The sequence below is a fragment of the Enhydra lutris genome, unplaced genomic scaffold, assembly GCF_002288905.1.
Source record: "Enhydra lutris kenyoni isolate GAN:26980312 unplaced genomic scaffold, ASM228890v2 scaffoldscaffold23, whole genome shotgun sequence".
In the NCBI taxonomy this organism is placed as follows: Eukaryota; Metazoa; Chordata; class Mammalia; order Carnivora; family Mustelidae; genus Enhydra; species Enhydra lutris.
In genome coordinates this window covers 3,727,011-3,753,535 of record NW_019154107.1, presented here as the reverse complement: position 1 = coordinate 3,753,535, position 26,525 = coordinate 3,727,011, and the positions used below count along the sequence as shown (strand labels likewise).

Below are 26,525 nucleotides of genomic sequence, written 5' to 3'. Positions count from 1 at the left end.
GGTTTGGAAAGTTACACAGAAATGGAATTGCTGGGTCAAAAAATGTGCACTGAAATTGACCTCCAGGGCTGCCTGGGTGGCTCAGTCAGTTGAGCACCTTCAGCTCAGGTCCTGATCCCAGAGTCCTGGGAACAAGCCCCACAATGGGCTCCCTGGTCAGTGGAGAGCTTGCTTCTTCCTCTCCTCCCTGCTTGTGCTCTCTCTCTCTCTTAATCTTTTTTTTTAAAGATTTTATTTGTTTGACAGACAGAGATCACAAGTAGGCAGAGACAGGCAGAGAGGGAGAGGGAAGCAGGCTCCCTGCTGAGCAGAGAGCCCGATGTGGGGCTCGATCCCAGGACCCTGGGATCGTGACCTGAGCCGAAGGCAGAGGCTTTAACCCACTGAGCCACCCAGGCGCCCCAATAAATAAAATCTTAAAAAACAATTGATCTCCAATGAGTCTGCATTAATGTTCTCATAATTGGCATAGGTTTCCTTACCCTGTAACACTGGATGCTATGATGTTAGATTTTGTCATCTGCTATGTTAGAAGTAAAATCTGTTGTGATTTGTTTAAGCTTATACATTTTCCATGTTTATTAAAGGACTATTTGTATTTCTGTTGAGAACTATTTCTATCCCTCACCTGTTTATATATACATTTTTTTACTAATTTGTATATATTATTCCTGAGTGTATATATTGAAGAATTTGGTCCTTTTTAAGACTTTATTTGAGAGAGACAGAGATAGTGAGAGAGTAAGGCAGATCCTTATCCAGCCAAGCCACCCAGCGCCCCTGAATTTGATCCTTTGTAAGAGGTATTACAATTTTTCTTCCAGTTTGTTTTTTGGCTTGGTTTATAGTTTTGCCTATGCAGACATTTTACATTTTGGTGTGGTCAAATTGCTCCTTTGTGTTAAGCCTTTCCCAGTTCAAGATTATAAGGATACTCACCTGGTGTTTTCTTATACTGCTTTCATAGCTTCGTTTAAAAAACAAAATTAAAAAAAAACTTTTTTTTTGCCCACTGGAATCTACTCTAGTGAAACTAATTTAGGCATACAGTTATACTCTCCCCCCTCAAATTGCTAGTCCCAGTACAATTTCACAAAATAATCCATCCCCAACACTGATTAATTTGCCACTGTTAACACGTGTTAAATCCAGCTTTCCCCCAACTCCTCAGGATGACAGTCCACGGGCAGACTGTCATGAGAGTTACACTCTCACTATTTCTCCCTTATCAGGATAATTCCACCACACAACCATAGCATAGACCTTAACATCTTCCCATCCAAATGGGGGGGGGGGCACAGAGCAGCACTGCTTTCCTGAATCTCTGGGCAGTTTCTTTTCTCTTGTCAGGGATGCAGCTGGTATAACATCACCCCGCTAGACTCCAGATTTGCCCATGATGGCTAAGTGGCAATAAGGGTGGTAGAACATACACATTTCCCTTATTTAAACAACCTCTTGTCCATTAATGATTTGTTTGTAAGTATACCAAAGGAAGCTTTGTTATAACTTTTACTTTTTCTAGAGCAGAGTTTTTTGACAGTGACACCAGTGGCATTTTAGGCCACATCATTCTACGATGTGGGGAACTATCTTGTGCACTGTAGGATGTTTAGCAACAGCCCTAACCTCTACCCACCCGATACCAGTAGCACCCTCCCCATTTTCTCTGTTTTCTAGCTATGGTATTTATATAGGCACTTTTTTTTTCCTTCTTCAGAAGAAGTATTTTATTTTTGTTTTTTTCTATTACACAAGATATACACATCAAGTGTTAAAAAGTCAATATATATATACAATATATTCTACAACTGCGCACCACTCTCTAATTGAACATGCAAAGAAATTATACTAAACAGCAGCACCCAGCAGTATTTTGGGGAAATAAAATGACTAAAATAGATTTAAATTGACTAATACTGTTAAGTCACATCTAATTCAAGACCAAGGAAAACAGTGCAGCTAAAAGTTAGCTTTGTGTTAACATCAAAGATTACAACCAAAATTAAGATAGCAAACAAAACCTATGTTTTTTTTAAACAGGAAACTATATATGTAATTGTTCATTGTTTTGCATGCAAAACATTATCAATCTTCAGAAAAAAACATACAAAGAATTACCAAACATATTCCTAAAAGTATAAATATGAACATTTGGAAACTACAGAATTTTAAAAACTTGCAAGCAATACATGAGCTTCATATTTTAAAAAACCCTGAAAAGAAGTTCCATTTTTAGAACAGCTGTGTAGAGAACTGTCTTTTGATATGACATTCACAAATTGTCCTCCTATTGGGACCAAACTTTACAAAAACACCATGTATTTCAAATAGCATTACAGAACAAGATATAACATCTTAACCATGTATCTTATATAAAGGAATACTTTTTTAAAATTTTACTTTCACTTTTACTAGTCTACCAAAACATGACCCTCAGATGTGTAGGAATCATTAAAAAAATTATTTCCTAGAAGCAATACACAAGAGAGGCATATTTATTTGCAATCACACTCCTAGAAGACACCTCCCAAGTTTGAAAAGGGTCTTCTCTTTTTACTGGCTGTTTTTATTCCTCGCATGTGTTAAGATATGAGATTTCAGGTTAGTTGACTGAGCGAACTTCTTACTACAGCCATCAAAGGGACACACGTAGGGCCTGTCTCCGGTATGGATTCGCACATGTGTACGCAAATTGAAATCCAGGGAAAAGCGTTTTCCACAGCCTTCAAATGTGCACTGGAAGGGCTTCTCTCCAGTATGCACCAGTTGATGTCGTTTTAGTTTTGAGCTCTCAACAAAAGCTTTGCCACATTCTGCACATACGTGGACTCGAGGACCGTGAGTGTGCAGATGTTTCCGCATAGCAGAGTTATCCTTGAACATCTTCACACAGCCTTTATGAGGGCAAGCGATGGTTCTTGGCGCATCTTCTTTGGGTTTTCTTGGCTTCATTCTAGTAAATTCTGCCAGTTGTTTAGGATCTGAGAGATCAATACCAGGTAATCCTTCGGGAGGAAGCTTCTTCCCGGTCATGTACTCTGAATAATCAGGAGCTGAGTTCTCTGTCTGTCCTGTCTCATCGTCTTTTTTCTCGCTCGGGGACCACATGGTGACAGAGAACTCACCCTCCAGAGTTTTGATCTGCACCTGCTTCTGCTCCCATTTCTTGGCGCCCATCTCGGAGTTGCTACTTCCCGCCCGCGGCTCACTGGTCGTGTAATTTTTCTTACCGCTGGCCTTCTTGCTTTGGCTGCTGCGCTTCTTGCTGCGGGTGTGGGTTGATGATGATGCGGAGGCAGACAAGGAAGCCAGGGTCTGCTGGAAGCATTCATCTTCATCAACCGGAAGGACCATCTGGTCCTCGAAACTGCTGTGGGCCTGCAGGTTGTCTGACTCGTAGTAGCCCACCACTTCCTCCTGTGTCTGCACCATGATTATATCCTGGTCGTGGTCCCCTTGGTTCGGGGTGTTGGTAAAGAGTGGCTGCAGCGCGATCAGAGGTGGATGGTGGTGGCCACCGTGGACCCAATTGCCGCTGATAATCTCGTACTCTGCGATGGTTTCCATCGCCATAGCCTCCACAGGGATGGTCTCGAAAGGAATGGTCTCCAGCACGGGTATGGTCTCCACAGGGATGGTCTCCATGGGGATGGACGCCACAGGGACAGTCTCTACTGGGGCGCTCTCCACATGGATCTGGTGCAGCTCCACAATATCTGTAAGTAACTCTGAACTTTCCGTGGAGATGTAGAGAGTGTCGTTTGAAGCCACGGCTGGGAGCTCCATGAAGGCTCTGGTTCCGGGGCAGCGAGCGGGCGGCTGGAAGGCTGTGTTAAAGGCTGACAGAAAAGCGAGCACTCCAGAGGAAAGCGCAAGCGCCAGACAAGATATGGGCGGTTGAGCGCGAAGACGCTGAAGTCTCGGAAGACGCGGCAGGAGTGGAAGATGCGCGGGGAACTCCCCTGCAGCCGCTGAAGATTCGGAAGACGCGGAAAGAGTGGAAGACGCACGGCGGACTCTGCTGAAGCCGCTGAAGATTCGAAAGACGCGGAAGGACTGGAAGAAGCGCGGCGGACTCCGCTGAAGCCGCTGAGGACTAGGAAGACGCGAGTGCTTCTGGGAGCGCCAGGCGCATGCGCTTCCCACTACCTCAACAAGCGCGTGCTTACGTTCACACTCACGCGCTCGTGGACGCTCCAGTCCTCATGAACACGTCACCCTCCCCTCCCCACTCCGAACGCCTCGCTATTGTTTTTTGACTATTAATTCTGTAACCAGGTTCTTCACTGAATTTTTCTCTTTTCTGTTGATTTTCCCTTTTCCTTCCCCCACCAAAGTATGTAATAGTACCTGAAAAGAAGGCTTACATTATTTTTGCTTCTTCGCTCTTACTGTACTGACCCACATTTAGGGACCCATTTCATAGTATCAGTGATAATCGATAATGGGACTGCTTGTCTTGTCCTTTAATAGGAATACGTGTTAGTGTTATGTCATTAGGAAGTATCCGGCTATTTTTATTTCTACTAAGGAATTTTTTTTTTTTAAGCCATTAATGGATGGTAAATTTTGTTAAATACCGAGTCCGATATCTGCTGAGATGAGGATTTTTTTTCCCCTAATGGTAAATAAAGCTTAACAGTTTCAAATAGATTTCCTATTGTTGAACCATACTTGTGTTGTTTAGAGACACCCTATGTAGTTTTTGGTACTTTACAGGATGTATCAGTGTTCTATTAGCCTAATTTTTAAAAAAAAAAATTTCCTTCTCCATGCGATACGGAAAATTTATACTGAATTGGAATTAAACAAAAAGCCAACTTTCCTTGAAGACTGGAAAGAATTATTCTTCATCAACTTTCTTAACTTCTCCCGTTGTAATTAATTAGCCTATTTAGATTTTTTTTCTATCTTCTCTGGAGTTTACACCATTTATACTTTTAAATAACTATCCAAGTTTTAGAAAATTTTTTGCAGAGATGAACAAAGAACAATTTTCTAATTGTTTTAATTTTTTCTGTATCAGTTATCATTCCCCAATCTGGCTGCAAATTCTGTCTATACTGCTTTTTACCATGTTTACTCCTTTTTTTCTTCAAAAAGCCTCTTAGACTTAAGTTCTTTTTTTCCTAATTTATAATTTTCTACCTACATCCTTATTAATTACATTGCTTCTTAACTATTTTATAGTTCTTTTCTTACTTCTTCAGCTGAATGCTTAACTGACTTATTTTCATTTCTTATTTCATAACTGCATAAGGCAGTGAATTTTCCTTTCAGCAAACCTTTACAACTTATGTCATTATCATTTTTAAATATACTGCAATTATGTTTTGAATTAAATTTGCCAATTTTCATGTTTCATGGTCACTTGAAAAGAAACTGTTGATATATAGTTTGATATATTTATTGAATTTTACTTTACTAATTTGAGTTTTGATGATCTGACTTTTCATACTTTTCTGCCATGTACTGAGAGATGAGATGAGCTTCCTTTATTACATTTTTGTTTTTTCCTTGCACTTGCACCTTTTTCATTTTTGTTTTGCTGGTTTGTTACTTGATGCAGTGAGTTCACAATGATTACATTTTCACTGTGGATTACACACCTTTTGATTATTAAGTCACCCCCTATGTCTAACTAACTTAATGTAGATATAGTTCCTGTTCACATTTGTATGGTATGTCCTGTTCATTTTACTTTCAACCTTTTAAAAATTGTTGTTTCTGAAGATACTGGAATGTAAATTATTTTGCTTTATTACTTAAGAAAAATAAAATTTAAGTAATCTCTGTACCCAACAGGGGGCTCGAACTCACAACCCTGAGCTCAAGAGTCACATGCTTCTCAGACTGAGTCAGCCTGGAGCCCCTTGTTTTGTTACTTTTAATTAAGAATCTTATAAACTGGGGCGCCTGGGTGGCTCAGTGGGTTAAGCCGCTGCCTTCGGCTCAGGTCATGATCTCAGGGTCCTGGGATCGAGCCCTGCATCGGGCTCTCTGCTCGGCAAGGAGCCTGCTTCCTCCTCTCTCTCTGCCTGCCTCTCTGCCTGCTTGTGATCTCTGTCTATCAAATAAATAAATTTTAAAAAAATTATTAAAAAAAAAAAAGAATCTTATAAACTGAATTTATCAACCAAAAGGTGAGATGTTTTCATTTGTGATGTGAATACTTTCTATAATGATACACATATGAATAAAGAAAGTTAAGTCTGTTACCTGCACAGAATATCCTTAGTTGCTGGACTGGTGATATAAGTTGCAAATGAGTAGTGAACAGATCAACAAATGCTCCAGGATAAATAACGAAGAGAAAAATCCCAAAGCCATTAAATCGAACTTGTTCCCTAAGAAATCATAAAGAAAAAGGAATTTACTACTAGTATTGCAGTTTTCAAATTAATAATGTATTTAATCTTAAAACTTGCCACTGTGATTTAAATTCTTGCTTAACAAGTCTCTCTGGACAATTGAGAAAAATAAACTCATATATGATGTATATTTATCTTATAATTTTACAATAGTGTATGGGTTTGGTTATCTATGAAACTGCATTATGTAAAACAAGGGCATTCTGAAATAGGCTTAAAACTTTAAAACTTTTTGAAACCAATAGGCTGAGCAAATAACTTGAAATTAGTCACGTATATAAAGAAATGGTTAATATTTCTGTGAGAAACTAAATGAAAAACATTTTTATGGTTTACTCTGAATTATTTTCAGAGGACACAAAAAATATAATTCAAGTAAAGTATATTTGTTTTAGCTATTATTAATAAAAGTGTAGGTTTATCTAAGTGTATTCCTGAATTATTGTTAATTCATAATGTTAATTCATAATGCATAATGCTCAGATTGTTCTTAAGAGGACTATTTTTTATCAATTCATTCTCTAAAAATGGAATTACTTCTAATAGACTCATAAGTCCAAACAGCTACGCTAAAAAAAAAAATTCCCCAAATACATTGTGCTGTCACTTAGTACTGATTGACTTTCACTTGTCAGTTGGATTTTATCAGATTACTCTCACTGTTTCACAAACATACATTGAAGTATTAAAGTGTTAATAACAATGATTTTATGCAAAACCCTAAAAGCTGCAATGCTAAAAATATGGAAGCAAAGGAGAGAGATAAAAAAAAAAGTAGCCTCCTACTTAAACCACTGTATGTCACACTTGTGTAACAGTATATGCTCTGTCAAGATGAAAGTTTATTGGCAGCCAACAGACTCGTGTTCATAAGCAATGGGAAAGTAGTAAGAAGAAATTACATCTTCTTCTATAAAATCTTTTATCTGGTGCACACACCCAGGGGATAAAACACATTCCCATCAGTATGTGTGTTCATCATGGCAGTAATTATCAGAGGGAGTGAAGGGGGCACTGTGTTTCCCTATCACAACTTTCTAAGTTTAGGAGCCTTTAAAATGCTCAGGTATAATTACAATGATATATTTGCATAGTGAAGACAAGAACATGGTATGATACTTGAGCAAGTTCCAGGTCTCATCCTCTCTTATCTTCTACTTGGGTTTCTAGACAGGCTATTATATTTGTTAACAATCCCAGAGCTTTCAGTGTTCTTGCTTTGGCCAGCAGAGGCTGTGAGTAGAAGCAGGAAAGCATCTCAGCCAGTAAGTCAAACAAAGTACTAAGAAGGCAGGCAGGTGGGCTCAAGTTTAGCAGTTACCATCCTAACCTAATGATAAATACAAAGATTAGGTTTCAGTTTGAGGAGTTCTTTATAGATCTTGGATATCAACCCTTTGTCTAACATGAACAGACACTTCTCCAGTGAAGGCATACAAACGGCTATCAGACACATGAAAAAATGTTCATCATCACTAGCCATCAGGGAGATTCAAATCAAAAACACAGTGAGATACCACCTTACACTAGTTAGAATGGCCAAAATTAACAATACAGTAAACAACATGTGTTGGAGAGGATGTGGAGAAAGGGGAATCCTCTTCACGGCGGGTAGGAATGCAAGTTGGTGCAGCCACTTTGGAAAATAGTGTGGAGATTCCTTAGGAAATTAAAAATAGAGCTACCCTATGACCCTGCAATTGCACTGCTGGGTATTTACCCCAAAGATACAGATGTAGTGAAAAGAAGGGCCATCTGTACCCCAGTGTTCATAGCAGCAATGGCCATAGTTGCCAAACTATGGAAAGAACTAAGATGCCTTTCAATGGATGAATGGATAAAGATGTGGTCCATATACACTATGGAGTATTATGCCTCCATCAGAAAGGATGAATACCCAACTTTTGTATCAACATGGACGGGACTGGAAGAGATTATGCTGAGTGAAATAAGTCAAGCAGAGAGAGTCAATTATCATATGGTTTCGCTTATTTGTGGAGCATAAGGAATAACACGGAGGACATGGGGAGATGGAGAGAAGGAAGTTGGGGGAAATTGGGAGAGGGAGACAAACCATGAAAGACTGTGGACTCTGAGGAACTAACTGAGTGTTTTGGAGGGGAGGAGGGTGAGAGGTTGGGTGAGCCTGGTGGTGGGTATTGTGGAGGGGACGTATGGCATGGAGCACTGGGTGTGGTGCAATAAACAATGAATTCTGAAACACTGAAAAGAAATTTAAAAAATAAATAAAAATGAAAAAAAAATTGGGTTTCAGGGTTTGATGAAATCTTGAAGCACCATGAAGATATAAGAAGGCTGGCAAAGGATAGAAAGACCTAGATTATAGATGTGCATAGTTAACTGAGTATTCATCAATATATTAATCTTTATAAAAGAGTAGGTACCTCAAAATAATGTGGATCTGCACTGGGCAATATTCACAGAAAGAAAAAAAAACTATCAAATGTAGATTTTTGTAATAAACCCTCCTAAGTAAAAAGTTATTACATGTAGTAGAAAGAAAAATATCATTACCTAATAGCGGCTATCCCATGTCCAATTTCATGTACAACACCACTAATGAGAACTGCAGCGAAGAAATAGGTCAGTTGGTTGACAGGTAAATTTATACCGGGAACCTGTTCACAGACACAATGATAAATACACATGTGGGCACAAAGAAACCATGATGTTCACTCTGTGTTAAAGCTTAAACTTCCAGGCTGAAGGTTCTGTAAACTAAAAGTAGGGGTGCCAGTTGGTTAAACATCTGACTCTTGGTTTCAGCTCAGGTCATGATCTCAGGGTCATGAGATCAAGTCCCACCTCGAGCCCCACTTCAAGCTCAGTGCTCAGCACCGAATCTGCTGGAGATTCCCCCGCAACCCCCACCCTGGCTTGTGCTCTCTTTCTCAAATAAAGAGTAATTTTTTTTTAAAAAGTAAGTAATATGACTATCAGTGGTTACTTCTCTACTTCTATCATAATAAAAGTAAAAACATCAGTTTTTTTGAACTAGGCAGTTTTTGAATTAAGCACAACACCAATCTAAAGATAACAGTGAACACCAGGTTAAAAAGTCAAAACTTTCATGTCCTGTAGTCTTCACCATGGGAAAGAATTAGGAAGCCAGGCAAAGTGCCAGGGAATGCGGAGTGACAGCGACAGAGTCAGCAACTGTTCTACCCTCAGGAGCTAGAAGCCTGATTTGGAAATTTTTTTTTAAATTATTTTTTTAAATTATTTTTTTATTATTTTATTTTTTATAAACATATATTTTTATCCCCAGGGGTACAGGTCTGTGAATCGCCAGGTTTACACACTTCACAGCATTCACCATAGCACATACCCTCCCCAATGTCCATAACCCCAACCCCCTCTCCCAACCCCCCTCCCCCCATCAACCCTCAGTTTGTTTTGTGAGATTAAGAGTCACTTATGGTTTGTCTCCCTCCCAATCCCATCTTGTTTCATTTACTCTTCTCCTACCCCCTGATTTGGAAATTCTTGTTACAATTCCTAGTCCTTTCTCTGAATTTTTATTGCAAGGTTCCAAGTACTTAAGTGAGTAATATAGGATATTCCTGCCTCCCATCAATGAGTTTTCATTTTAGTATTCTCAAATTACATGAGTACTGGTAATCAGGGTAGTGTAATCAAGTGCCTCACCGGTGTGGGAGTGGGAGCACCCTGCCCTCCATTTCTTTGATGCCAACAATTTGTCTAGTACATTGGTCAGAAAAATATATCAAAATGATACATAAAATTATTATATTAACATTCAATGCAGGAAGGAAGTCCTTTGGAATGTACAGACATACCAAGGACTTACGAAGCAGCAGAACTTGTCCTGCAAGCACATGCTCCCAAGATGTGCATGTACATATCACTGAATACACAAAGCAAGTTTGCTGTTGTAAGTGTTGTATGGTATAGTTTTTTAGATACCCAAGAATCATCTTGTCAGGTAAGTAACCACTCCCAAGTTATGTCATCTGTTAAGGAAAAATTCCAGGTATTAGGTTAAGTGGGACATACCACGCATTTAATATTATTCACACACTGAGCATCTGTTTCTCATAGTCCAGGAGCTGGACCCTAAAAATATCCTTCTAGAGGAAATTCCTCCTCTGTCTTATTATTACTTTAATTATAAAATGTGTTTAAAGCAGGAAAACAGGAAAATTCGAAGAAAAACAGAAGCCTATAATGCTGCTCCCAAAACACAAAAAAACCATTCTCAATGTTTTAATTTATGTCCTTCTAGTCTTTTCATATATATATATAAATTTATGTATATATATATATATATATATATATATATATATGCATTTTTAAAAATTATCCTTTTACTACACCTCTGGTTTTGAAACCTGCCCTTTCACTTAATGATATCATCAACATTTTTCCATGAGTGTTTTCTGGTTCAACGTGATTTTCAATAGCTGTATTGCATTCTATAAAATAGACTGTTAGGCATTTAATCATTTAAAAAAGTTTCTCCTCTTATAAATATTGTGATGAACATATTTGGGCACATATATTCAAATATTCTGGGTGAATAAATTCTTAGACAAGCATGGTTGGTTCAGGTTCTGGAGACATGTCACTTGGGTTTGACATTCTGGATCCATCTCTAACTAACTAAAGTGACCTTAAGGAAGTTTGGATTATTACCCCCAACACTGCAATTTCCTCACTATTAAAATGGAAATAACCACACTTACATAAAGGGTAATTCTGAGGATTATATAAGAATCCTTGGGGCGCCTGGGTGGCTCAGTGGGTTAAGGCTCTGCCTTTGGCTCAGGTCATGATCCCAGGGTCCTGGGATCAAGCCCCACATCGTGCTCTCTCTCAGCAGGGAGCCTGCTTCCCCACCCTCACGCTGTCTCTCTGCCTGCCTCTCTGCCTACTTGTGATCTCTCTCTGTCAAATAAATAAAAATCTAAAAAAAAAAATCCTTGCCCCATGTTTAATATTATGTGGGTAATAAATGCTGTCATTACACAAAATTTAAAGGACTTTGATACATATCAAACTGTTCTCCAGAAGCAGACCCTTCCATAACCTTGGGCAAACTTGTATTATTCAAGTCTTTCAAATCTGCAATTTGAGGGATATAAAAAGTATCTCATTGTTTGATTTATATTTCTTTGATGATTATTAAAGCTCAGTTTTCCCCCTGCTTCTGACCATTGACAGGTCTTTTGTGAGCAGTCTACTCATGACTTACTATTTTTTTCTCCTATTCTTTTGTTCTTATTGCTGTGGAAGATCACTTCGAGTATCAATGATCAGTCCTCTGTAATACATATCACAGATGCATCCCTAAGTTCTTCTGATTTTAATTTTACTTTTAGTTTTTTGATATATAAAAATTTTTATGTCATCAAATCTATCAATATTCATGGTTTGTGCCATTAGTGTTATGCTTATGACATCCTAATTCTGTGTTCATATAGCAGAAGCCCGTTTTTTATCTTTTGATTTCTTATGATTTTGTGTTTCAATTTTAATATAATTGAAATTTATTTTTGTGCACAGAGGAGTTTTACTTTTAAGTCTCCTTTAGTGACTGAAGAGGAGATTCAAACCATGTTGCTTGGATCACTTTCTTTCTTTTTTTTTTTTAAAGATTTATTTATTTGACAGAGATCACAAGCAGGCAGAGAGGCAGGCAGAGAGAGAGGGGAAAGCAGGCTCCCTTCTGAGCAGAGAGCCTGATATGGGGCTCGATCCCAGGACCCTGAGATCATGACCCGAGCGGAAGGCAGAGGGTTAACCCACTGAGCCACCCAGGCACACCGCTTGGATCACTTTCTAAATTCATTAATTGCAAGTGTCTTTCCCTAGTTATGAAACTAGTTTTCATAACCTTCATTTTTAATGTATGTGTAATATTTCACTGTATGACAATCCGATAACTTAAGCATTCCTCAATTATACACTGTGGTTGTATCTAATTCTTCATAATAATAAATAATGTTAAGGTAAAATTTTGAAGAATACTTTTTTTTGCATATTTGGAAGTGTTTCCTTAAAACTAGAGTCCTAGATGTGGAAATAAATGGTCAAAAAATGTGAATATTTTTATGATGCTCATTATCTGAAGCTCTCTTTACTCAGCCCCTACTAAGCAACTCTTTCTAAGAATATCAGGGTATGCTCTTCCTCATACCTGCTCCGTTTCCATGTTGTCAGGGGTCTTCTGCCTGTTCAGATCACTAGTTTCCTTTTCTCTGACTTCTCTTCCAAATTTACGTACTTAAGATTAATTTTTAAAAAAGATTTATTTATTTATTTATTTATTTGACAGACAGAGATCACAAGTAGGCAGAGAGGCAGGCAGAGAGAGAGGAGGAAACGGGCTCCCCGCTGATCAGGGAGCCTGATGCGGGGCTCGATCCTAGGACCCTGAGATCATGATCTGAGCTGAAGGCAGAAGCTTAACCCACTGAGCCACCCAGGCACCCCAAGATTAATTCTTATACATTCTCTCTATATCAAAAAGTATCTATCTTATTTTACCTTCATTTCAAATACATTAGTAGGCTTGATTCAATAGGACATTGGTTCCTTTGCTTTATTATTGTTTTTAAATGATTTTATTTATTTCAGAGTGTGTGCATGAGAGAGAGAGACCACGAGCAGGGGGAGGGACAGAGGAAGAGGGAGAGAGAAATCACAAGCAGACTCCATGCTGAGAGCACTGCCTGACACAGGGCTTGATCTCATAACCTTGAGATCATGACCTGAGTCGAAATCAAGAGTTGGATGCTTAACCAACTGAGCCACCCAGGCACCCCTTTTGCTTTATTATTTTATGGATGTAATGATGAGATAAGGTAAGGATTTGAGTGTGTGACTATACTAACAAATGGTAGGTCTTATTTGCTGGCAACAGTATGTGAATGCCCATCTGTCATGGCCATGATCACACAGGGTATTAGATGTACCAAAATTCTGATCTCTCAATGACACACAGTGCCAGGTTTTTGGGAATTAATACTGAATGAGGCTGTAGGGAATTATAATGTAAACAGAAAGTACATTCTCTGAGCTACAAGAACTCTAACCAAAACCAGGAGACCTAACATTCTTAAATGTATACATAAATATGCACAGTGGACTACAGAGGACAGCTGACTTTTTCATGGTTCCGCAGCATGACTCTCGTAACACAGTATTTTTGTGAACTCTATGAATAAACTGAGAAGCAGAAAGAAGAAATAATAACAACACTTTGTTATTCTAATCCTAACGGGCAGACAGGTGAATGATCACATTTCCTCTCAACCTGCTTCTTTTTCTACTATCCTCTTCTTTAGCGCACAACAACCAATTGTGTAGCCTGAGAGTTTAGGATGACTCCAGCCTCACTGAGCCAGCCAGATGCCCCCCAAAATAAAAACTTCGTAGAATGGTCTTTCATAACCCAGACCCTATCTGTATTTCCCATCTTATCTTCTACACCATATGCCATACACCATATACCACCTAGACATAGGTGAAAGTTACTTTCTAGTTCCTTGAAGAATTACTGGTCTTTCTTTAGGGAGTAGAGCATAATGGCTCTGAGGTCAGTGGTGGGTCCACCATTTACAAGCTGTGACTACAGGCAAGTAAGTGGCTTAACATCTGTCTTCCTTGGTTTTCTCATCTGTGATCAGATACTTATCTCTAGATTGTTATAAGAATAAAATAAAATGAAAAAAAAAAAAAAGAATAAAATGGGCACAAAAACCTCACACAGGAAGCACTGTATATTACCTAGGTTTTATTATTATTCTACTATTCCCCCCTCCCTAATGGGGAACACTTTACATAGGGTTAAAATGCAATTTATTTATATGGTATAGAGATCTTAAATAGGCAAATATGTTTCTCTCTGTTACCGGGATCTCAACTGCCATCTTTCCTTAGAGGCTATGGGGACTTTTCTCATCCTTCCCTTGAAGGTCTCCTCTCCTCTCTTCCCAGTGCCAGGGACATCTCAGCATGCATTTTCTCTGTACCATAGTACCTGGTACTCTGTGAACTGTAGCACAATCACAGCAGCTGTCCCTCTAGACTAACAGCTCCATGAGTGCTAGGATTGGATTTTGTTCCCCATGTAAGCAGGACTCAGCATAGGGCCACTAGGCAGACTACATTCAGTAAATGTTGAAGAAATAAATCATCTCTTCTGAGGCCTCACCTAGCAAATCCTTTGAACCTCTAAAAAAGAGCTATGACCGTAGGTGAGATTCATTATCATTCTCTACAAATGACTTCTAAATCTACCCATAGTGGCCCAGCCTAGTAGAAACCACAAAAAGAAGAGTTAAAAAAATTGGTAACTAGCTCTTAAATCATTTATTCCATTAATAAAAGCATGATAAAGAACATAACACCCATGACTCCTGGAAATAAAAACATATATGTAAAAAAATCTGAAATAAAAGTTACTCAGTGGTAAAGCACCCTTCCACACTCCGGAGACATGCATCAGTAAGGTATACAGATTTATATGTGTGCTATCAAGTGAGAATTATTATAAATAGCTTATAGTCAAAAGAGTAATATTCGGCATATTCTTCCCATCAGGAAATCACAGTGACCATTCAAGGTCTTTTATCTTTAAATAAAAGGATATTACTGGTTAGAGTCTGAAAGCCATGAAGAGGAGAGGGCTAAAATGCAATTTATTTATTCAGTATAGAGATCTTAAATACACCAGCTCATTTCTTGATAGAAACAGTCATTTAAGAACTCAAGAAGACAACATGAATTAAATCAAGTATCTGTGTAATTGCTGACAGTCTTGATGGTGGTGCATTTGTTGCGTCGCTACTGCTACCACTACTACTACTGCTACCACATATTCCAACAAATCCTTGCTAGATTCCCATTAATATTTTTGTTTAAGCAGGCAGTTCGAGAAATCGTGAGACTTTTCATCTATTTCCATATTTATAACATGGAGAGGAGTTATGCTAGCTAGAAAAAATACCTTATATTTGTGTTGCGATAAACTTAAAAAGCAAAAACAAGGTACTTACCACAACTTGGAGCACTTGCTCATTGTGAAGTGAGGAGGAGGAGGAAGAGGATGAAGAGGAAGATGACGAAGAGGAAGAAGCAGAAGAAGAGGAGGAAGAAGAAGAGGAAGAGGAAGAAGAGGAAGAAGAGGGAGAGTCAGCCATCATTTGCGCCAAAGTCTGCATCAGTGTTTTCCCGAGGAGGAAAAAAGAGCTGAACATGGCAATTACACCAAACACCATTCCAAAATTGAACCTGTTGGGAGGAAACAAAATCACATAAACATACAATTCCATATAATTCATGGGTTAACAAATTAATCGACAAGCCACATTTCACAGCTTCAAAATAATGGCTAAAAATTTCACTACATCTGCCTTGTTTTCTTACCTGAATTTTAGGTATGTGACTGAGGCACAGGCATGGATCTCTCCAAGCAATTGTAATAATTTATAATTCTCTCATAACTGAAGAGGCTGAATACTCTTCCCAATAAAAAGCTTCTTTCCTCTCATGTCTTTCACCCGTTTACAAAGAATTGTTTTGATCTCGTTCTCATATAATTATGAAAGCTCTTTTGACATTGTAGACATTCGTATCTTTTTTCCTCTACCAATTCTTTTGTTTGCATTTTTTTAGCTATATTTTGTGATGAGCTTAAATATTAACATGGTGAAATTGAACAAGTTTCCTTCTACTGTTTTAATAATTACAAATTACCCTTCTATAATTGGGAATAATCTATTACATTTTTTAACTTTTTATAAGTTTTTCAAGGAACTCGCCTGTTTCATCTAAATTATCAAATTTATAGGCACAGAATTGTTCACAATAGTTTCATTTTTTAAAAAGTCTATGGAATAGGCAGTAATGTGCCTTTTTCTCAATTCTGATTTTTTTAAAGTGAAGTGCAATTAACATAATACTGTATTAGTTTCAGTTACACAACATATTGATTCTATACAATATTCAATACTCATCATGCTAAGTGTAGTCACCATTCTATATCATTACATTATTATTGACTATATTCCCTATGCTTTTTTTAAAAAGATTTTATTTATTTATTTGACAGAGAGAAATCACAAGTAGGCAGAGAGGCAGGCAGAGAGAGGGGGAAGCAGGCTCCCTGCTGAGCAGAAAGCCCGATGTGGGGCTCGATCCCAGGACCCTGAGATCATGACCTGAGCCGAAGGCAGAGGCTTAATCCACTGAGCCACCCAGGCGCCCCTTCCCTATGCTTTTCATCTCTGTGACTTACTTTGTAACTGACAATCTGCACCTCTCAATCCTCTTTATTTATTTCAGCCATTCCCCTACCTACCTCCTGTGTGGCAACTAACAGTTTGTTCTCTGTATTTAAGAGTCTGCTTAGTTTTTGTTTGGCTGTTCTTTTGTTTTGTTTTTGCATTCCACATATAAGTGGAATCATACACTATTTGTCTTTCCCTAACTTAGAATAATACCCTCTAGGTCCACCCATGTTGTTGCAAATGGCAAGATCTCATTCTTTTTTATGGCTAATATTCCATTATGTATTTTTACCACATCCTCTTTATCCATTCATCTTTCTTTAAAAAGTTTTATTTATTTATTCGAGAGAGAGAGAGAGAGAGAACGAGAGAGTGAGTGGGGGGACAGGCAAAGGGAAAGAAGCCTTGAGCAGACTCCCTGTCAAGCACAGAGCCTGACATAGGGCTTGATCCCACCATCAATGAGATCATGACCTGGGCCGGAACCAAGAGTAGGATGATCAACTGACTAAGCTACCGAGTAGCCCCTCCATTCATCTTTTTTTTTAAAGCTTTTATTATTTTTTATTTATTTTTGGGGGGGGGTAAAGGTGAGGGGGTGGAAAGAAACAGAAGGAGGAGAGACAGAGTCTTAAGCAGGCTTCACACCCAGCGCACAGCCTGACACAAGGCTCGAACTCACAACCCTGAGATCACGACCTGAGCTGAAACCAAGAGTCGGACACTTAATTAACTAGGACACTCAGGCACCCTTCCATTCATCTATTGATGGACACCTGTGCTACTTCTAGTCACAGCTATTATAAATAACGCTCCAATAAACACAGGGGTGCATCTATCTTTTTTGAATTAGTATTTTTGTTTCCTTTTGGTAAATATCCAGTAGTGGAATTACTGGATCATATGGTATTTAAAAAAATTTTTTTTTAAATTGACGTATAGTTGGCACACAATGTTACATTAGTTTCAGTGTACAACACAGCGATTCAACAAGTTTATACATTACGCTGTGTTCACTATAAGTGTAGCTACCATTTGGTGGTATTTTAGATCATTTTTTTTGACAAACCTCCATATTGTTTTCCACAGTGGTTGCACCATTTATATTACCAACAACAGTGCACTAGGGTTCCCTTTTCTCTGCATCCTAGCTAATGCCTGCTACTTTTTATCTTTTTGATACTAACCATTCAATTCTGATTTTTAGTTACCTGTGTTTTCTTTTCTTCTTGATAATTATGGAAGGGGTTTATTGGTTTTATCAATCTTTTCAAAGAACCAACACTTGGGCTTTGCTGATTTTCTTTCTGTATAATTTTTATTGCACTGATTTCTGCTCTTTATTATTTTCTTCTTTCTATCTTGTTTGATCTGCTATTGCATTTTTTTGCTTTTTAAGGATTTTTTTACATTTAGCTCTATTCCAGTTGGAGCTAAATTTCTAGTAAAAAGGAATTTAGACAAAGGCCTCCTATGCCCACACTAGAAACTCTGCCAACTATAAAACGTGTCAGTCTCGGGGCGCCTGGGTGGCTCAGTGGGTTAAGCCGCTGCCTTCGGCTCAGGTCATGATCTCGGGGTCCTGGGATCGAGTCCCGCATCGGGCTCTCTGCTCAGCAGGGAGCCTGCTTCCCTCTCTCTCTCTCTCTCTGCCTGCCTCTCTGTCTACTTGTGGTCTCTCTCTGTCAAATAAATAAATAAAATCTTTAAAAAAAAAAAAAGTGTCAGTCTCTAAGGTGTCCAAGAGATCTTTATAAACCTCTTAACAATAAACACTATATGCTCCTTGATTGAAGAAATTTGTTAAAATAAAGGGGTATGCCTGGCATGGCCAGGGGATTTCAAAACCCTGCTGCTACAATCTGGCTGGCCATTTTCCTAGTTGGTGTGTGTATATGCCTTACTGGTTGTGACATATTTTAAGTATCATTCCCCTGGAGGGGGATCACAAAAGAAGTACAGGAAAAAGCCTGCAGAGTTTTGGATATCCTATGACTCCCAGGACCTTCGATTCTATGTGTGATGACAGGGGACAGAATTCTATAGAATTAGCTTCCTGATGGAAAGTGCTTTTTTGCATTTCTCTTCTTTGTTTTCACATTTCTAGTAGTGTATAACTTACACAGTAAAGTACCCAAGTCTCAAATACACAGCTCACAGAATTTTTACATGTGTACCCATGCATCTACTACCCAGATCAAGATACAGAACCTTGATTTTTGATGTATGTAAAAGTACAATGATGTAATCTCCTAAGTTCATATAAAACCAGAAAAGTTTTATACTACTGACATTTTAAAACTCAGTAGATTGGAAAATAATGGAAATAGTTAATTTAACAAGCATTTCTCATGACTATAATGACTGATTTAAGCCAAAAAAAGAAAATGAAGAATACCACTGGTAAAGCATCCTTGCTTTCCGCCGTCCCCAACTGTAAAAGGCACGATTGAAAACAGCAGTTTGCCATCTTATGTGAAAAGGGGAGATGCTCAGTCCGTTGTTTTCCAGCCAGTCTTCATAGGAATGTTTAAAATACACAGATGACTAGGAGAGAAAGAAAAGTTCCATATCACTCAGTTTTGAAGAACATGTATGAAGTTTAAGAAAATTAAAAAAAATCTTTTCTATAGGAAAACAAGATATTGACTGTCCAAATACTTATAAATTAAAAGCTTTATGTTTATTCTTCAGGATATTAAAGGTCTCAGACTAGCTGGTCTGTTGAGGTCAGGGTCTGGCAAACTATGGCCCATGGGCTAAATGTGGCCCACAACCTGTTTTTCTTTTCAAGTAAACTCTATGCTCAGTGTGGGGCTCGAACTCATGACCCCTGAGATCAAGTCACATGTACTATCGACTGAGACAGCCAAAGCCACATAATACAGCCTGTGAGCTAAGGATGGTTTTTACATTTTCAAGGGATTGTTAAAAAAAAAAAAGACAACAAAAAACCAAGAATATGTGACAGAGATGCTATGTGGCTCACAAAGCCTAAAATACATATCATGTGGCCCTTTACAGAAAAAGTTTGCTGAACTCTGCTTAGAGGAGCATTGTCCAATAGAAACATGAGCCACAAATGCAAGCCAGATATGTAATTTTAAATTTCTGAATTTTAAAAAGTAAACAGAAGCAGATTAATTTAAATATATTTTTAAACTAAAAATATCTAAGATATTATCATTTCAACATGTAATAAATAAAACAAACTACTGGAATACTTTACATTCCATCTACTTATTTGTACGTAAGTCTTTGAACCCAGTGTCAGTGTTACTGCAAATTTCAATTTGGACTAGTGCCATTTCAGATGCTCCATGACCACATGTAGTTAGTGGCTACCACACTGGACAGCAGAGTTCTAGAAGCCTTGTTACAACAAAAAGAGATCTTGTATTATAATTTAAGAAGACCCCCAACCAATCCAACACAGGGAACAAGTTAGTTGGAATCAGTGCTTTTTATCCTCTTATGAGCAACAACCCTAAGATATTAGGCTGCCTTTGATCATATAAAAGTACAAAACCTACGTAAAGCCATCTTGGGTCTTGTAACTTACATTTTTCAGGGTTGAGGGGATCTGCTTATACACAGCCTAACAAGAGTTTTATCTTTAGGGAAGTCTGAAGTCCTCGAGTAATGTAGGATTTCGAATAACATAAGGTTGTTTTATATATCCTGACACTGACCCCTATTACTCCTCAGTTACAGTAAGTTAAGTATTTTGTCATACTGATGCCCACCCATTTGAGAAATTTGCCTCTAGAAGGATACCTCAGCCCTATCAGTCATAAGAAATGACCTAACCGAATACAGGTATCTGTTCGCCTTTCGATCTGTTAATGTTCTCTGTTCTCAGTCTTCAGATGAAGTTTTTAAAAATTTGCTTGTTTTCCAGGACTTGGGAAAGTAGAGCGACACACTCCTTCAGTATATGTCTACTGAGGAAATCCGAGAAGAACCAACCGTGGAACAGCAGACCAAGCTGGAAGCAGAGGAGCTGAAGCTGTGCAGACTCCTGAACTTGAGGTCTCTCCATTCCCCAGGCAGATACTCTGAGTGAGAGTTAGGTTTTTTGCTCAAGGGGTAGTGCTGTTGGGGACCTAGGGGTTATTACTGTAAGTGAAGTAACCTGATCACCTCACACACTGGACCAGAGACTGTAGAGGTTTGAAAAGTTCTTTTTATTTTGGATTTTTGTCACATAGGCAACATGAAGAAATCACGTGGCTTTGTTTTTTCTAAACAACAGAATCCCTGTTTAAAGAAGCAGTGGCCCGTATCGCTATGATATGCTAAACACTATGCCAAGTACTTGGAGAGGAAGCGCCTAAGGATCTTGTAAATACACAGATTCTGATTCTGTAGGTCGAGATTCTACGTTTCTGACAAGTTCCCAGATAAAGTGCTGCTGGTCCTTGAATTTCAGGTTGAGTAGCAAAGCCTTATGTGCACGAACTAATGTAATTCTCTCTACAATCTCAGAAGATCCTCACTATTATTAACTCCATTTTGAAGATGAAGAAGCCCAGGCAGAGAGAGTAATTTGGCCAAGGTCACAAAGGGTGGGAAGTGGCTGAACCCAGCCCTTGCTCTAAGGACTCTACTGTAAAAACCTACTCACTTTGCAAGTTTAAATCCAAGAAAGCAGCACAAGTATCATTTCATTTTACTGTTACACCTAAAACACACAATACTAAACTCTAATATTCTACTTAGAACGGTATTCGTAACATGAAGGTTTTATTAAGCACTTAAGAAAGGTACTATGGAATAAAATCTGTATATTGTAATGACTTTATTGTTACCTTTGCCCCCCCCCCCACTATTCCATTTCAAAGGTTGCTTGAAACATATGGTCAGGCAAGTGTGCCTAATTTCTGTTACCCTTCCCAAATAGCTAAACAGTGGACCGTGCACCGGGGGTGTACGTGTGGGGTGGGGAAGGAGGGTAGTGTGAAGAAGCGGGTGCAAACTAGAATTGGAGTAGTCAGAAACTAGTTATCTAAATCCTTATTACCTGAGTATGCTACTTTTAAGTATGGGCTATAGACTAATAACAAAGTAACACCTGGTAACTGCTTACAAATGCAGACTTAGGCCCCACCCCAAACCTGTTGACTCAGAAAGCGATTTTTAACAGGAACCCCAAATGATTGTATACACTTTAAAGTTTGAGACCGCTGGTCTAAATCGCAACTTGATTTAGATTCATTCCAGTACCACAGTCTTTGGAGGGTCGTGGCCTTAAAGACAATGAGGGAGAACAATGCCTTTCCTAGGCGGACTTTTTATTTTCCTCCCAGGTGCACTGCCGCGGGGTCTGGCAAAGCCCAGGCCCTCCCTAGCCCACTACTGGCGCCTCCCTGGCAGGACCCGAAGGTGGCGGGGCCTGCACAGCCCCGCAATATGACTGCGGCAGCTGTGCAGACCGTCACACCCCTCCCGCGGTCCGCTGTGTTTTATTAACACCACGGGGCCCGGGCGCCACGCGGAAAGGCGCACGTGGGTACTGGCCCCGCGGCTTCCAGCCCGGGAGGCGCGAGCCAGGGGAAAAGGCCTCGGGCCTTGCGCCCGGCCCTGGAAACCGCGGGCTTGGGCTTTAGGCCCGAGGCCCTCACCTTCAGTACCAAGTCGGTCAGGTAGACGGCAGTCCAGCCGCCCACCACCACTACCACCAGCGACACTGGAATCATGGCAGTGGCGGAGGCAGCGGTGGGATAAGCGAGCCCGGGCGTCCTCCTCCCTGTGAGCCGCAACGAGCCGAAAGCGCGACGCCTATAGCCCCCGCATCCGCGCAGGAACCAAGCTGTCACCGGTTCCTTTCTCCCGGTTGCGACGTTTCCCCCCGGACTCTTCCGGAAAGCACACAGCCAACCATGCGCGCACCGGAAAAGGGCGCGGGGGCTTATTTTCGTGGCACACCCTGGAACCGGGGTGGGTGCGTCTGCTCGGCACCAGCGCCCAGCCCTCTAGCGATTTCTTAGGCTCTGGCCCTCCCTGCTGTTGGCTCTGTATTCTCTCCAGTTCTGGTCTGGGGTTTGCTGTTCCTTTTAAGGCAGTGAGAGTTTGGGGTCGTGTGAAGACAGCAGGTCATGTCTCCGTCTCGCAGACCCTGTCATAAGCATCCAGATTTAATTATTTTTATTCTTTTTTTTTTTTTAATTTGAGTGTAGTTTACAAAAGCGAAATCATAGTGCAGGTCTCAATTGTCCATTTCAGTTAGTTTTGATAACTGTGTATATCTGTGTACCCTAATCTAAATAGAGAACATTTGCACCTCAGGAATTTTCTTCCTTTCTCTTCCCAGGCCGTCCCTCCACCCACCCTTGTTCTAATGTATTTAAACTGTATAAATAGAGCTATACAGTAAGTATACTCTTTTGTGTCTGGCTTATTTTGCTCAACATAATTTTTTTCTTTTTAAAAATTTTTATTTAATTCAATTAGTTAACATATAGTGTATTATTAATTTCAGAGGTAGAGTTCAGCGATGCATTAGTTACATATCATGCCCAGTGCTCATTACATCACGTGCTCTCCCTAATGCCCATCCCCAGTTACCCCAAGCCCCCACCCACCTCCCCTCCAGCAACCCTCGGTTTGTTTCTTACCATTAAGAGTCTCATAAGGTTTGTCTCCCTCTCTGATTTCATCCTATATTTCCCTCCCTTCTCCTATGAGCCTCTGTTTTGTTTCTTAAATTCCACACATGAGTGAAATCGTATATTTGTTTTTCTCTGACTTATTTCACCTAGCATAATACCCTCTAGTTCCATGCACCAACATAATATTTTTGAGATTCATCCATGTTGTTGATTAAATTAGGTTCTTTTTGCAATCCCATCCATTACGAAATTTGAGATTGGTGCTGTGTTTAAAAATTGGAGCTCCAAATATCTGTACATATTTGTATGCTGACCTATACTTGATTAAGTGTTGACCTGGAGTAGTGGTTCTCAGCCTTGGCTATACAGTAGGATCATCGCGGGGCTTCTAAAATTTCCTATGTCCATTTGTAGCCTAGATTAATTGAATCAGAAGCTCAGAGTGGGACCCAAGTCACTATTTTTTAAGGTCCTTACATCATTCCACTGTGTAGATGAGATTGAGAATCACTAAACTAAATGACTTCTAAAGGGAAAGAAAACCCTTATTTATGGAGTGTTTTTCTGCATTCTCTTAATGTTCATATTTTTGTAAGCCAACTTTTCCAAAAAAGCATCATTAGCAATAATAGTATCAATATTAATATTGGGAACATAATACTATTTTAAGAACAAGTATCCCTAATAAAAACAGACCCTCATATATAAACGGCCTCTGATAGAAAAATGACAGTATAATACTAGAAAGCTGTTTTACGGATATTGCTACTAATTTGCCTCATTCTCCCATCCTTTTCCTAAAATTTTAATAATTTAACACCATGTCCCTCCAGCTTCAAGAGACCTTATGAGTCAGTTTTACATCTCCTTGCATACATGTGTGCATATATGTTGTTATAAAATGTTTCAACTTATTTTGGATGTAGTTGGGTGTAAATTATAAAAGTTTATATTCAAGCACTCTGTGACCCCACAGTTTTCCATGTACAGGTGCCCCAACAGTCTTAGTGCACTTTAAGGTTTTGATAATTTCAGAAGTATAGTTGCTACAAACTTGTAAAAGCCATCACTTGAAAGTTCATTTAAATTTCTTTTATACTTATTTCGTTTTGTGAATTTTGGATAATTTTAAATTTCAAGTGTTTTAGTCTCAACTGAAGATAAACATTGAAAAAAATTGAAATACATTACTGTTTAAAAATTTCCAAGACTAAGCATAAAAGAAATGTAGGTATTTTTTTACTTTTTTAAAAAAAGATTTTATTTATTCATTTGAGAGAGAGAGAAAGAGAGAGAGAGGGAGAGAGTTCACAAGCAGAGGGCAGAGGGAGAAGAGCCCATGAGCGGGGACCCGGGGGCTCAATCCTGGCTGGGTCCCAGACCCTGGGATCATGACCAAAGCCTAAGACAGACACTGAACCAACTGAGCCATCCAGCTGCCATAGTATTTTTATTTTTAAAAGATGTTTTAAGTTTGTGGAATTTGTACCTCTGAAGTTATTAAAACTTAAAACTACACTAAGACTGTTGGTAGGCTATTGTGTTTGAATTGGCCTTTGTTCACTCTTACATAATGACTGCAGTTTTTAACACTGTTCTTCCCGGGGAAGAGAATATGAATTTAAGATCTTTTTTTTTGTTGTTAGCCTGGAGCCTTGTCTGAACCCCTTGCTGGGACAAGTACCAGCTACTGTGTGGCTATATGATTACCTGAAATATGTAGGAAATGAGTTGATTGTGTTTTTCTGTTCCCAACCTAAAAATTTACTTATTCAGCTGACTTGGTGTTCTCCTCAGGGACCCAGCAGCCAAAACAAAACACTGAATTGAATCCTGCTGGTTTCTGGAACTTATCAGTGGTGGAAGCCAGCTGGTGGCAGCAGACGAGACAAGATAGAGGATGCAAGATGGCAGCACAAAAAAATACCTGAATTCCAGAAGATCAAAGTATTTTTCCTAAAAACAAATTTGTGAGCTAGTTTACAAGTCGCTTCAGGTTTCTGTCGGTAATTAATTAATTAATTAATTGAGGTGCCCCTCCTCTCCATTTTAAATCCAGTCTTGGTATGGTTGCTGAAGATGGCACAGTTTGGTTGAAGCAGTCCCACAAATGGAAGTTTCTAGTGCCAGTTGAAGAAATATTTTCTGAATCTCTTCTGAAAGTGCTGTCTTCACTTATGTTTCATTCCTAATGTATATAGACTTTGACTGCAACTGCTGCTTTACAGTCGTGTAGATAGTTTGTCCTTGGGGCGCCTGGGTGGCTCAGTGGGTTAAGCCTTTGCCTTCAGCTCAGGTCATGGTCTCAGAGTCCTGGGATTGAGCCCCACATCGGGCTCTCTGCTCAGTGGGGAGCCTGCTTCCCCTTCTTTCTGCCTGCCTCTCTGCCTACTTGTGATCTCTCTCTGTGTCAAATAAATAAATAAAATTTAAAAAAAAGTCTGTATAAACCTTGGTTCTAAAAATGTGCTAATGGAGCAAAATAATTGCTTTCAAGAAACCAATCATCTAGGTTTTTCCACCTGCATTTCAGTTTCACTTTGTGTACATTAGTGTCTTCATCTTTGTGGAGTAAGAAGAGAATCTTTTTAGCAGCTATCATGTAACACATATTTGTACTCTGAAAATATCAGTTTGGTTCCTTCATCAGGTTCCAGCAAGCAAAGTACTTTCTCTGCAAGCAGTTTCAGTAAGATGTATTGTTTTCATCCAAAAAGCACATAATTTTGGTTTTGTTCAAGATGGCTTCTAAACACGTTTAGACATCTTGTTAAATAGATGACAAGGCAATTCCAAATCTTTGGACATCATGTACCTTTGTCTTTGACGGAAGTGTGATGATATGGTCCACTATCCTTCTGCTTATAGACAGAGATAATGGCTTTCTGATTATAGTACTGAAGTGTGTATCAAAAAAACATTGTATACTTATGATTCCTAAATCACTCTTAGCCTTTACCATGTTAGTTCTATTATTAATAATAGTGACACATTTTACAACTGGTTTTCCATCTTACAAGTAGTTCTTCAGTCAGAGCTACTGAACAGAAGCAGAGTGGAATTCATTACTAATCTACCATATCATCTGACTTAAATATGACCTGTAGTTGTTTTTGCATATCCAAATGTCTGACGTCCCAGATAAAGTAGCACATTTAACAATATTATAGCCTTTCCACATACAGAACACTATTCAAGAAATTTTCCAGTAACACATTTTCTAGAAGGAATTTAAGAACTAGCATTCATAGCTTCAGCAAATA

The 26,525-nt window shown here is 39.0% G+C and overlaps 1 protein-coding gene across 3 annotated transcripts in view; it reads right to left on the bottom strand.

Moving 5' to 3' along the window:
* Nucleotides 1–22,465, bottom strand: part of LOC111150508 (membrane bound transcription factor peptidase, site 2) — a 40,103-nt gene extending 17,638 nt beyond the window's left edge. Inside the window, exons 1-5 of one of the 3 annotated variants that reach the window (XM_022507995.1) lie at nucleotides 22,276–22,465; nucleotides 19,050–19,198; nucleotides 15,419–15,653; nucleotides 8,910–9,013; nucleotides 6,223–6,350 (exon numbers count right to left, since the gene is read on the bottom strand). In XM_022507995.1, the coding sequence (XP_022363703.1) occupies nucleotides 6,223–6,350; nucleotides 8,910–9,013; nucleotides 15,419–15,653; nucleotides 19,050–19,198; nucleotides 22,276–22,350 (691 nt within the window). In that variant the 5' untranslated portion in view covers nucleotides 22,351–22,465. Of the gene's footprint in view, nucleotides 1–2,418; nucleotides 3,848–6,222; nucleotides 6,351–8,909; nucleotides 9,014–15,418; nucleotides 15,654–19,049; nucleotides 19,199–22,275 lie in introns of those variants that run through there. The other 2 variants (XM_022507996.1, XM_022507993.1) reach the window with 2 other exon arrangements.
* Between the last annotated feature and the right edge of the window lie 4,060 nt (nucleotides 22,466–26,525).